At 40.6% G+C, this 13,948-nt stretch overlaps 1 protein-coding gene across 3 annotated transcripts in view; it reads right to left on the reverse strand.

The window, feature by feature from the left end:
* Positions 1–13,948, reverse strand: part of MRPS28 (mitochondrial ribosomal protein S28) — a 210,512-nt gene that overhangs the window by 92,496 nt on the left and 104,068 nt on the right. For 2 of the 3 annotated variants that reach the window (XM_058699927.1, XM_058699928.1), the window contains exon 3: positions 9,752–10,050. The exons of the other annotated variant lie outside the window; for it this stretch is intronic. In XM_058699927.1, coding sequence (XP_058555910.1) covers positions 9,885–10,050 — 166 coding nt within the window. In that variant the 3' untranslated portion in view covers positions 9,752–9,884. Of the gene's footprint in view, positions 1–9,751; positions 10,051–13,948 lie in introns of those variants that run through there. 3 annotated transcript variants of the gene reach the window in all.

Below are 13,948 nucleotides of genomic sequence, written 5' to 3' on the forward strand. Positions count from 1 at the left end.
AGCAAAATGCTAAACATGGAGACACGGGCCCAGTGACCAGCTTTTTGCTATAAAATTACCAGGAGATACGAACCAAACTCAGATGCATACTTGAAATCCGGATGCATGAAAGCTGTTCATGTGGCATGATCTTTTAATTTTTGTTCAAAGCTCTAAAACAAAGTGATTTACTCAGAAATCATGGGGTGGCAGTACAGGTGAGGAGTTGGTGTGACGACCGGAAGAAAGGAAGAGTGAAACAGAAGGTCATCTGGGAGATCTGAGCCATCTCACGGCTAAAAATGTCTGCTTCCTACCTTGACGAGCAGACTTTGCAGAACAATTCATCTTTCTCTTACTGATGGAAAATCTTGTACAATTAAGGCCACTGAATCAAGCAAAGTACTTTCAACAAATATTGATGAATATTTTCTATGTGTTTGACACTGTGTTGGGCACAGCAGATACAAAAACAAGTAAAAAGCAATTCCTTTCCTGGAGATATTTACAACCGATTAGGAAGGTATAAACGACCCTCTAACAGATAAATCTACAGAGTACTAATTGGCTTCAAAGCAGAAATACTCAATGAATCTAACCCTCCTTTCATCCACTTTTTTTTATTTAGACACATAAGGCCTAGGAAGATGTATTAGAACATTCTTAAAATTGATTTTAAAAATAGTCTGTTTTCTTATTTGTTTTCTCTTTCTAAAGCCTTTCATTTCAGCGATAGACCGAAAACAACTTTTAACATCTAAAACACAGCCGTGGTTCTGAAAATAATGGACAAAAGGCTCTGAAAGAGAGGGGTCCCTGGGTGGTCCAGTCAGGTAAGCGTCCGACTTCAGGTCAGGTCATAATCTCATGGTTCATGGGTTCAAGCCCCACAACAGGCCGTGTGCTGACAGCTCAGAGCCTGGAGCCTGCTTTGGATTCTGTGTCTCCCTCTCTCTCTCTGCCCCTCCCACACCCGTGCTGTCTGTCTCTGTCTCTCTCTCAAAGATAAGATAAACATTAAAAAAATTTTTTTAAAGACTCCAAAATAGAAAATAGCTATCACAAAATTTGTGTACATTTCTACAATTCTACACAATTACTCTCAATACTATTAAGTGAGACGCTGAAAAGCACACACAGACACCAATAAAAGTGGCAGCTGACAGCAGGGAAAGGAGGTGGCAAAAATGTTTAAAGCAAACAGAACAACAACAACAACAAAAAAGAATAGTTGTTGAGAGTCAGTTAGTATATAACCAAAAATTGGATTAACACAGATTAAGAGTCCCCAGGGGGGGGTACTAGAAGCAGAGACATTGACCTAAGTAAAAAATATCAGCTGATAGCAAAGGGAGGTGATAGGTAACAAGCTAAAAAAACAATTTAAAGAGCGCCAAGTTCTGGGGCCATTTGGTAGGAGCAGCAGCTCTAACCCACCTTAAAAATCCCTAGGAAATCACATCATTATGAAATTGTTTTCCATAATGGTAGCCCTGAGTCATCAAGGAAAGCTTTAAATCCTGTTCAGTATTCTCTGTTTTAAAAAGCAGGAAATGTTTTGGGGACAGGCAACTGAGTAATACATTTTAGAGCTTTATAGGCAAGATCTGGCCGGGTAGACATTTACATATTCCCTGGCAGCTGAAATCTCTCTGATTATTCAAGAGTTTACAATGTTTCTGATTAATAAAATTTTTAAAGAATTTTGTCTGGTAAATATCGATTGTGTTATATCATTAGAAAAATAGTAATTATATTTTCCATATATCCCTATAATTATTTGCATATACGAAACTTGGCCTATACTGGGGAAAGCATTCTGTGTAAAATTTTTATAGATGGAGAGATGCTAGGGAGAAAACTGATATCAGTAGCAGGAACTGGACCTGATAAGGATCACAAGATCTTGGACTGGTGGCAGATATCATGATTAAATGTGCCTTTAGGGAGTGGGAGGCAGTGCGATAGGATGGAGTGAGTTTTGCATGTGGGAGGGATGTAAATGGTCAGGACCAAGAGGACGACTGTGATAGCCTGAATTACTAATCTCATCTCTTCACTGGCCTGTAGTAGAACCCTTGCTATAATCTCAGGATGGATAGATAAGGTGTAGTACCCTTGCCATTGGGAAACTCATTGTTTCTTTAGTGGATGTATGTTGAAGATATAAGTAAATTCAGGAAAGGTTTAGATCAATCTATGAATGGTAAATCCAGATTTGCATGTTAAAGAAAACCAGAGAGTTTGAAATGAATCCTCAAACTTCTGAGGCCAACATTAATGGGATACTATGAGACTTTGAAACCACAGGCTGGTTAGACCATTGGGCTGACCCAGTATTGCATTTCCTACATTCATATCATTTGGTTTTTAAAAATAAATATGCATTTTAGTATGAATTCCTAAGGGAAACATGCAGTTTATTTGAAGACTGTAACTTTCTCCCCATGTTTCTTTTAAACTAATTACAAAGAAGTTATGGATGTTCTGAGCCAAAGGAGGTAGGAAACTCTATGAACAAATGTGACTTATTTTACATTCTCACACCTGCGTTCTACATGTGGGAAGTGCAAAAATGGATTTTAAGGTCCCAGGTAAGGAACTGTATGGATCCTGAAATCACCCTGCAGACAGATGAAATCTTTAGAAACCAAAAAGTGGCTCAGATTACTAGCAGTTGCTTCACAAAATTGCCTGCTTGAAAAAACAATCCAACTCTTTTACCATACTCTATAAGTCTCAAATCATTATGGTTTGGAAAAAATGCACATGAGACTGTGATAGCAATAATTACTTCAGATGAATGAATAAAAGAAAGCAAGATACTGTGTTTTTTTTCCAGGCAACATTTACATGCAAAATCTTTCATTTTAGATGCAGTAAATACCACAGAAGCCAGTAGATAAAGATGATGTCCCAACTCTCAAAACCATACCAAAAGGAGTGGGAATGCAACTCAGGCAGGCAGCTGAGACCAGGACTGTGGGTAAATGCTGCAAGCTTCTTGCTCACAAGTAATGGTATGTCTGAGTTATGTTCTGCGTAACTATCTTTTAGACGTATTTAGTGATGCCCAATATACTAGTGAATTTCCAAACATAACCACAAAATGGATGACAATTTAGGATGGTTCCATGCTTGAAGTTTTGTTTTTTTTAAAATTCTGGTCCATTAGTCATTTCTATCTTCGTTAACATCTTTCCCTTTCCCGTTCACCTTCTGGTGCAGGTGTTAACGAACTTTGAAATGACTGATGGACCAGAAAAGGTCTTGGAAAATCTATCAAATGGATATTATAATCAGCCTCCATATAATCTAACTTAAATGTTACTTGACAGGTGTGGAGCAGGAACTAGAAAAACCAGAAAAGACATTCCACAAATGGCAAAAAGGAGAATGATCACAAAGTTCGATCCTCTGGTAAACCAGAAATTCAAGTCTTACTCGTGTGAGGTGAATTAACTTTACAGTGGGTATCTTCCAAATAATTCTCTAAGCCTGCCTCGGGAGGTAGGAAGTAACCTGTCATGGATGTTTACAGGGTGGACTGGATGACCACTTGAGAAAAGGCTGTAATGTGCAAACAAGACTCGATAGTTTCCATGGTTCTTGAGGGAAGCAGACACAGAGCTCACCTGTAACAAAGAGCTTTAGCTACTTAGATGAGGCTTTGCTCATCCATATAGGACCCTAGGGGTATATTCTGGCTTTGTTTCTGCCCTCCTGCCTCAAGCCAGAGACCAGCTTCTGCTTTCACTAGTGTTCCCTCAAACATATCTAGACCGCTCCAAGTCAAGGCCTAGGAAAATGAGGCCCAGAGAAGAGTGAGGCTTTCTCTCTCCCCTCAATAAGGGCCTGTTTGTTGAGTTGATTTCCTATACCAACGCCATCTCCCTCCAGATGAAAGATAGGGCCTGTCCTAGGGCCGGACAGGATTTATTTGCATATTGGGACAAAACACTATAATCTTCACCTCTATTGCAGAGGCATGGGGTCATTATCTTATGTCCTCCCAACCCTATGGCCTCACCCAGAGACTTGCCTGTGGTGTCTTGCCTCCACCTTCCACAAAATCTCTGTGCAGTCAGTTCACGTTAGCATGAGCAAATGTGCCAAATCACCACGTGTTCCGCACACTGTTTCTATTTGCTGTCACCTTTCTCCCTAGCATCTCTCCATCTATATAAATTCTACACAAGATGCTTTCCCTAGCACAGGCCAGGTTTAGTATTTAAAATTAATTTCAGGGATATAAGAAAATATAATCTACTATGTTTCTAAAGATGTACCACCATCGATATTTATTAGAGAAAATTCCTTTACATTTACTGATTAGAAACATAAACTCTTGATTAATCAGAGGTTTCAGCTGCTAGGGAATATGTAAATGTCTACACAACCGAATCTTGCCTTAAAGTCTATACAATCTTGCTCCCTTTCCCATTATTCCTCACCAGCCTTTCCCTCAGAGTTGCCCTTCCTACTGTTAGCGTCTGCTTCCCAGATGACCTGACCTGACACAAACACCGTGAGTTAGTTGTTCTGGTCATTTGTTTGGCATGACTAGTTGACTTGTAAAAAAAGAGTATTGACTTGATTCAAATACTTGCCTTACTTTAATAATATTAAAGGAACAAAGATGGTTCACTGGAAACGGATTTTCTCGGATCTCTCCACCTGGGTGATTTTAAATAGGTGACTGGTGTTTGGGGGGGACTGATTCTCCAGATTCAGACCCTGGTGGATTTAATCAAACCACCTTAATTTAAAACACCCTGGTGTTTTAATCAAGGCTGCAAATAGAGGACAGGCTATAGAAAGAAGTGAAGCAAGAAAGACTATTACATGGAGCACAGGAAACCAGGCACGGTACAGGCTCCCAATAGGACTGCGGGGTCAAAGCATGGGACAGATGTGTAGGCTGGGAAATCAATGCCTGACAAGATATCATACTTCTCATATATGCCTAGTGGATCAGCTTCCTGGGGCTTCCATAACATATTACCACAAATTGGGTGGCTAAAACAACAAGATTCAATGTCACATTTCGGAAGGCCAGAAGTCTGAAATCAGGTGTCATTGGGTGGTTTTCTTCTTGGGACCTCAGAGGGAGAATCTGTTCCATATCTTTCTCATTTCTAGTGCTTACCAAGCAATTCTTGGCATTCCTTAGTTTGTGGCAGTGTAACTGCAATCTTTGCCTCAGTTGTCACATGACATTCCCCCTGTGTTTCTGTGTCTCTGTATCCAAATTTGCCTATTCTTGTAAGGACGATGTCGTATTGCATTTAGGATCCACTTTAATCCAGCATGACCTCATCTTAACTTGATTAGATGTCCAAACGATTTCAAAAAAGGTCATCTTCGCAGGTTCTGAGTGAACATGAATGGCGGGGGGGGGGCACTATGTAACCCAGTATAACTGAGAACTTGAGTGATTAAAAACTAGCCTTTAGATTGGTGTCATAAGAGATGAATAGGCACTTTCTGGTGATGAGCCTTTGAATATTGGAACGTAGTGTTTGGTTGTGGGATCTGAAACATCCGAGGGTATAGATTCTGTCTTCTCTCCTGACCACACCTCCACAACTGAGATGACACTCGTCTTGCCTTCCACGTCTTCAGAGTACGCTGAAATTGTCTGGTCTGGTGCACTGATGTATATGCATTTGCCTTCCTCCTTCAAACCCCACCCTGCCCGTCCCCACCACACACATACACCTTCATCCTTCCCATAAAGAAAGATAACAGAATCAGGGCACCTGGGTGGCTCGGTTGGTTAAGCAGCCAACTCTTGGTTTCAGCTCAGGTCATGATCTTGTGGTTCATGAGTTCAAGCCCCGCATCAGTCTCAGCGTTGATAGTGCGGAGCCTGCTTGGGATTCTCTCTCTCTCTCCCTCTTTCTGCCCCTCTCTGCTTGTGCTCTCTCTCTCTCAAAATAAATAAACTTTCAAAAATAATAAAGACAACTGAATCTAAACACTAAACTGCCAGACTTATGTTGGGGTTGGAGGGTCACTCTGGGTGGAGGCAGGCAGCCACATCATTGAAGTAGAGTGAATGGAGTGAAAAAAGGAATCTAGGTTATTTCTCAGACAGCTTTTACCCAGTCTCCCTTATTTTGTCTTCCCTCTTCCCCCAATTCATTCCCAGATCCAGAAGTAGCCAGTATCGCCACTTACTGAACATCCTGAGGATTCTGCAGTAAATCGGGTGGGTTCCCCACTTTCCCCACTGCCAGCCCAGAATTTGTCTATCTCTGTTCTGCTAAGTCAATGTCTATTCACCCACTTCCCAGACTGCAAAGTTTTATTGCTGATTCCTCTCTTCCTGCTTTTCTCCTACTTGAGTTTTTTTGTGTGTGAGGTGTTTGTGCATCTATCCATCCACCACTCATCCATCCATCCATCCATCCATCCATCCATCCATCCATCCATCTCTATTAGAGTTTTAGTGAGGCTTTGGAGGGAGTAATGTTAGACGTGTACATTAGTCTGGTACGTTAATCTGGAACTCCAGATTTAAAACAATACCAATCACTATGATAGTGAGGTTTCTCCTGTAATATCAAACTTCTTGGTATAGACATGAAGTAGGTAGACAGATTTCATTAGGGTTGGAGTTTTGCCAACTAAGAAAAGGAGGGTTTGAGATGACAGGACTTAAGAAAACTTGACTTGCAAGGAAATAATTATTTGATGCACCCTGAACTTTCAACCTGGGTAAGGAGGGTAGTGTGAACACGAAGGAGGTGATGAGTGAAAAATTGAAAGTCAATAGACTGGAGCCCCCCACATTTTGAAAAAGTGTTCTGTTGGGCATACAAAGTGAGGGAGCAGGAAGGTCAGAGAGTAGAAGGATCTCAGATTTCAGATCTGGCATTTTTGGAGGTGGTGATTATTGGGTGTGACCCAGTTGGGGGTGGATGTGGTATTTTCCAAAGATGAGCAAACAATCTCTCTCATCCCAGGTGACCTCCTACGGTGTGAGGCTGCCACACTGCCATCAAGAGGTGGAGGCTCCTTCCTCTCCTCTTGAATTTGGGCTGGCCTACTAACTCGTTTATGACCCAGCGAGTGAAGTGAAGAGGCATGGCTTCCCAGGCTAAGTAGAAAAGGCCATGTAGTTTCTCTCTGGCTGTCCTGGAATGCTCTGGGGAACACGAGCCACCATGCAAGCAGTCGAACTCCCCTGACACATATCATGCTAGAGGGGCCACATACAGGTGCTCTGGTCACAGTCTAGCCAAACCTAACCTTTCTGCCACCCTTGCCAAAATACCAGATGAGTGAGTGAAGCTGTCTGGACCCTCCTAGACCAACCAGCTAGGTGCCTCTGAAGGACTTCGGTGGTGCCACAGGAATGAAAGGGCCCAGTGGGAGTGCCTAGATTCTTGAGCTACACAGTTTGTGAAGTATGACAGAGTGTCTGTGATGTGTACATTTCCATCTTCTGTCCAGACCTCTCGCATGAACTTCAGACCCATATAGCCAGCTGCCTCCGAACATCGTCACTTAGGTGGCTAATAGGCACCTCAAATTTAACATATTCTAAATTGAGTTCTCGATAGTCCCCTCAAACCGGCTTTTCCCTATCCTGGTTATCAGCAAATCCATTCTTCTGGCTGTCCAGGCCAAACACCCTGCTGTCATCCCTCACCACTCTCTTTATCTCATACTCCATATCCAATGTTATGTAATACCACTGTCTGTAACTTCAAAATATATCCAGATTGCAACCACTTTTCAGGACCAGCATTGCTACCACACTCCTCCAAGCTGCCATCACCTTTCATCTGGATTACCCACTAACTCTCTCCTCAGAGGTCTTGCTTTGCTGTTAATCTTCAGTCTACTCAGAAGGATCCTTTTATAATGTCACAGCATATTCCTCCTCCACTCAGAATCCTCAAAGACCCTCCATCTCAGAGTAAATAAAGGCCAAAGTCCATACCAGGACCTACAAGGCCTCTCCTACTTCCCACTCCCTAGGTTTACCTTTTATTCCTCTCTTAGCTGTAATGGCTTCCTCCCTGTTCCTTAAACTGGACAGGCACAGTCCTGCCTCAGGGCCTTTGCCCTAGCTATTCTTTCTCAGGGACCCACGTGCTAGCTCCCTCATTTCCTTCAGATATTATTCAAAAGTGAATTCCTAGATGGGGTGCCTGGGTGGCTCAGTTGGTTAAGCGTCTTAATTCACTTCAGGTCGTGATCTCATGGTTTGTGAGTTCGAGCCCCACATCGGGCTCTGTGCTGACAGCTCAGAGCCTGGAGCCTGCTTTGGATTCTGTGTCCCTCTCTCTCTCTCTCTAACTCTCCCCCACTTGTACTCTATCTCTCAAAGATAAATAAACATTAAAAAATTTTTTTTGTTAAGTGAATTCCTGGAAACTATGTATGGCAACGGATGTTAACTAGACTTATTATGGTGATCATGTCACACTATACACATATATTGAATCATTATGTTGTACATCTGAAACCAATAAAATGTTATGTGTCAATTACCTCAGTTAAAAAGATAAGAGTTTTCTTCTAAATACTGTATCAATGGAAAAATAAAAATTATGCATTATAAAAAAGTGGATTCTCCTGTGAGGATATCCATTGACACTACTCTTAAATCTCAATCTGTCACCTTACAACCCATTCTCTGCTTTATTTTGTTGTTGTTGTTGAGATATAGTTAACATATAACATCAGTTTCAGGTGTGTATCATAATAGATATTTATTGCAAAACAATCACTACAGTAAGTCTAGCGAACATCATCACCACACATATTTACAACATACCACACATTTTATCTACCCATCCATTGACGGACACATAGGTTGCTTCCACATCTTGGTTATTTAATTTTTAAAAAAAATTTTTTTTAACGTTTATTTATTTTTGAGACAGAGAGAGACAGAGCATGAACAGGGGAGGGACAGAGAGAGGGGGAGACACAGAATCTGAAATGGGCTCCAGGCTCTGAGCTGTCAGCACAGAGTCCGACGCGGGGCTCGAACTCATGGAGTGTGAGATCGTGACCTGAGCTGAAGTCGGACGCTTAACCGACTGAGCCACCCAGGCGCCCCACATCTTGGTTATTTTAAATAGAGTTGCAAAGAACATGTGGGTTCAGATATCTTTTCAAGTTAGCGTTTTGTTTTCTTCAGGTAAATACCCAGAAGTGACGTCGCTAGATCATAGCATATTTCTATTTTTAATTTTTTGAGGAAACTCCATACTGTACTCCATAGTGCTTGCAGCAACTTACCCTCTCACCAACTGTGTGAGAAGGTTCCCTTTTCTCCACATCCTCACCAACATTTGTAACTTCTTATCTTCTTGATAGCAGCCATTTTAATAGGTGATATAATAGGTGATATCTCATCGTGGTTTAATTTGCATTTCCCTGATGGTAAGTGATGTTGAGCATCTCTGCAGGTGCCTGTTGGCCATCTGTATGTCTCTGGAAAAATATCTATTCAGGTCTCCTGCCCTCTCTGCTTTATTCTGTCCTCAGCATAGATCACTGTCTAACGTAGTAGTATGTATTTTATTTATTTTCTATTACCTCCAGTCAAAGGTAAACTCCACAAAGCAAGCAATTTTGTCTCATCTGTTTACTGCTGTTTCAAATAGTGCCATGCACATAGCAAGCACTCAAAACATATTTGTTGAATGACAGAATTTCCCAGAACAGTTTATATTTCCCCAATCAAAGGGAAGAATGGGTGTAAAAAGGGAGGAGGGGAGAAACAGCTAAAGAAAATTCTAACAAATAAGAGCCATAATTCTAGCTTTCGTTTATTATATCTTCTTTCAATCATTTATTTACAATTTTCTAATTGCATTCTTGATGAATATCTGGGTTCAACAAAAAAAGGAGTGAATGCACTAAGCAAAGTTTATTTATTATTCACGATGTTCCTCTTTTGATTTGGCATCTTTACTCTCCTGGAGTCCTAAGAGAATCGCATCAGCCTCAAGTATAGTTGTATCTGTGGTGGCTCCCAGGAACCTAGATGTGAGTTCAAGATCTAAAAGACGCAGTCGGACTCTGGCTCCTTTCTGGTATTTCCTGGATAGTAAGAAAAACAAAATTCCATTAATTCTGCATAGCACAACATGAACAAGTAGTTTAATTTTTTTTTAATGTTTATTTTTGAAAGAGACACAGCATGAGTAGGGGAGGGAGGGGCAGACAGAGACACACACACGCAAACACACACACTCACAGAATGTGAAGCAGGCTCCAGGCTCCAAGCTGTCAGCACAGAGCCCGACGCAGGACTCAAATTCACGAACCACGAGATCATGACCTGAGCCGAAGTCAGACGCTTAACCGCCTGAGCTACCCAGGCTCCCTAAACAAGTAGTTTAAAGTAAAACTCAAATTCTAATTTTAATGTGGTGGCTCAAGATAAAGAATATGTCCTTTTTTAAAAAAACACTTTATACTAGTGCGTGAGAAAGAGTTGTTTTTGACAGAAAATTTAGTTGTATCAGAATTGTAACCTTGAAGTGACTTTTAAAGATCTTATAAACAAAATTCAAACAAGTCAATTCTTGAAAATAACATTTATTTTAATATGTCATTCATTTTTTAAAATATTTATTTATTTATTTTGAGAGAGAGACAGACAGGCAGCATGCACATGCAGGAAGGGCAGAGAGAGAGAGAAAGAGAGAAACTCCCAAGCAGGCTCTGTGCTGACAGCACAGAACCTGACGTGGGGCTCAATCCCACTAACCATGAGTTTGTGACCTGAGCCGAAATGAAGAGTCAGACATTTAACAGACTGAGCCACCCAGGTGCCCCAATATGTTATTCATTTTTAAAATCAGCGAATATCAAGGGAAAAAGATTTTCAGATACATGCTTTCTTCCTAAAGTTAAGAACTTCTCATTTTTATTTAATATTTTTTTAATGTCTATTTATTTTTGAGAAAGAGAGAGAGAGAGAGGAGAGAGAGAGGGAGGCACAGAATTCAAAGCAGGCTCCAGGCTCTGAGCTGTCAGCACAGAGCCCAAAGCAGGGCTCAAACTCTGAATGGCGAGATCATGACCTGAGCCGAAGTTGGGACACTTAACCCACTGAGCCACTCTGGTGCCCCCCAAATCTTCTTTTAAAGTAAAGAATATTTTACAAAAGCAAAATGGAAAAAGGTCTAAATGTAAAGTACTTAAGTGCTGAGGACTGACTGCACTATAATTAAAGTGTAATGACAGCCTAACATGCATGATGGCTCACTTTGATCAATAAAATATTTTATAATACCAAATGAAACTTATATTCATTCATCTTCTTCCTTGATCAAATGTTTTAAGGGTTTAATATCAACATTATGAAAAGCTACAGGTGAATGAAAATATTGCCAATGACTGCAATCCCAAAATCTTTAAGGATCTAAATATACAAGCATACCTTGTTTCACTGTACTTTGCTTTGCGCTTTGCAGGTATAACGTGTTTTACAGGTTGAAGGTTTGTGGCAACCCCGTGTCAAACAAGTGTATTGCCGCGATTTTTCCAACAGCATTTGCTGACCTTGGGTCTGTCACATTTTGGGGGTCGTACGATAGTTCAAACTTTTTCATTATTGTTATATTTGTTTTGGTGATCTGTGATTAGTGATTACTAGTTGAAAGGTCAGATAGGGGTTAGCAGGTTTTAGCAATAAAGTATTTTAAAAAAATTTTTTTTAATCTTTATTTTTGAGAGAGAGAGAGAGAGAGAGAGAGAGAGAGAGATACAGGGTGCAAGTGGGGGAGGAGCAGAGAGAGAGGGAGACACAGAATCCGAAGCAGGCTCCAGGCTCTGAGCTGTCAGCACAGAGCCCGACGCGGGGCTCAAACTCACGAACTGCTAGATCATGACCCCAGCCAAAGTCGGGACGATTAACCAACTGAACCACCCAGGCGCCCCGACAATAAAGTATTTTTTAATTAAAGTATATGCAGTTAAGCTTTGAGTAGGGTTTCAAATCCATGGGTCCACTTATACATGGATTTCTAATAAATACAGTATAGTACTATAAATGTATTTTCTCTTCCTTAGTATTTTCCATAACATTTTCATTTCTCTAGCTTATTTTATTGTAAGAATACAGTATATAATACACATAACATACAAATTATGTGTTAATTGACTATATTATCGGTATGGCTTCCAGTCAACAATAGGCTGTTTTTAAAAAAGTTTTCCATGTTTATTTATTTTTGAGGTGGGGAGGGGCAGGGAGGGAAGGAGAGAGAGAATCCCAAGCAGGCTCCTCACTGTCAGTACAGAGGCCAACGTGGGGCTTGATCTCAGTAACCTAACCATGAGATATCATGACCTGAGCTGAAATTAAGAGTCAGACACTTAACCAACTGAGCCACCCAGGTGCCCCAACAGTAGGCTATTAGTTTAAGTTTCTGGGGAGTCAAAATTGTATGCAGGTTTTCGATTGCACGGCGGGGGGGGGGGGGGGGGGGGGTCAGCAGCCGTAACCCCTTCATTGTTCAAGGGTGAACTAAACATTGCTTTTTTAGACATAATGCTATTATTTCACACTTAATAGACTAAAGTATAGGGTAAACATAACTTTTACATGCACTGGGAAACCAAAAAATTCATTTGACTTGCTTTATTGCAATATTTGCTTCATTGTGGTGACCTGGAACCAAGCCTGCATTATCTCTGAGGTGTGCCTGCCCATCAAGTATTCTAATTTTAAATTAAACAACTTTACATAAATGGAAAGAAACAAAGTTCTCAAAAAAAGTCACTGAAAAATGATTTTTGTAGGCCATATAATGAATAGTCTCCATACAATGTTTAATTAGGTATTCTGAAGGAATTTATAAATGACCTATCAAATAAATATGAAGGCTACTTGGTTTTTTTTAAAAAACGTATTTTTCTTTCTGATAATAGAAGTAAATATTCTTTTGTAAAACTGTGTAAAATAATGAAGTCAGTCATATTTTCTAGTTCTTCTATCTATTCACACGTATGTATACATGAGTGTGTATTTGACAGCATAGATCTTATTTTCTGTCTTTGTTTAAAAAATTAAAGAGATATCCTAAAATATTGAGCATAGCCTTATAATCTTAGAAAACAGCAATTACAGGACATATTCTATATGAATTATCCTCTGGAAAAATAAGGTTGGTTCATAGGCAAGGTAAAGGTGAACACTATTTTCTATATTACTTGGAGCTATAACTTATGTTCTAACAGATTCTTTCATTTGTCCTCACAGCATGACTCACAGTGACTCAATCAGCTTTGATTCATGTTGACCCCTCCTTCCCTCCATTCCTGCAATATCCAATTAGCAACTTTAGTTCATTTTTTAACACAGGTATTTCTTGATCTTAACCCTACAAGTCTCATTACCCCTTAGCTGAAGCTTGAGATCTAATCTTCCCAGAGCCCATGTTTTGGGCCCACTTCTCAAGATGGCTTCCATATCTTGGCCTGATGTCCATTCCCACATACTTCTATTCCTCTGTACCTTTGCTTCTATTGCCAGCCTTCCTTGAGCTTACTGTCTATCCGCCTGATTCTTAAGTTCCAGGTAGAACTGGATACATCAAATGCAGCTCCCAAGAGCCTTGACATTCTCCTTGTCAGAATGAAGAGTCTGTCACTGGAACTCCCATGGAAGAAAGAGGTTTTGCAGTCATAGACCTGGATGCAAATCTGAGCCCTGCCACTTACTCGTTGGGTAACCCTGAGTGGCTTTCCCTGAACCATAATTTCCTCATCTACAATAAGAGAGATTCCAACCATTTTGCAGGTTTACTGTGAAGGTTAAATGGGATAATACGTTGAAAATGCTTAGCACATGACTGCAAATGTTAGTGCCTCTCACTTACTTGTCTTGGTTATCTGTGCAACTCTCTGATCTCTCTTTAGTCTCTATGCTCCCCCAAGATCTGGCACTGGGTTTATCTCTGTATCCTTCCAGTGCCAATGTAGCAGG

The sequence above is a fragment of the Neofelis nebulosa genome, chromosome 14, assembly GCF_028018385.1.
Source record: "Neofelis nebulosa isolate mNeoNeb1 chromosome 14, mNeoNeb1.pri, whole genome shotgun sequence".
Lineage (NCBI taxonomy): Eukaryota > Metazoa > Chordata > Mammalia > Carnivora > Felidae > Neofelis > Neofelis nebulosa.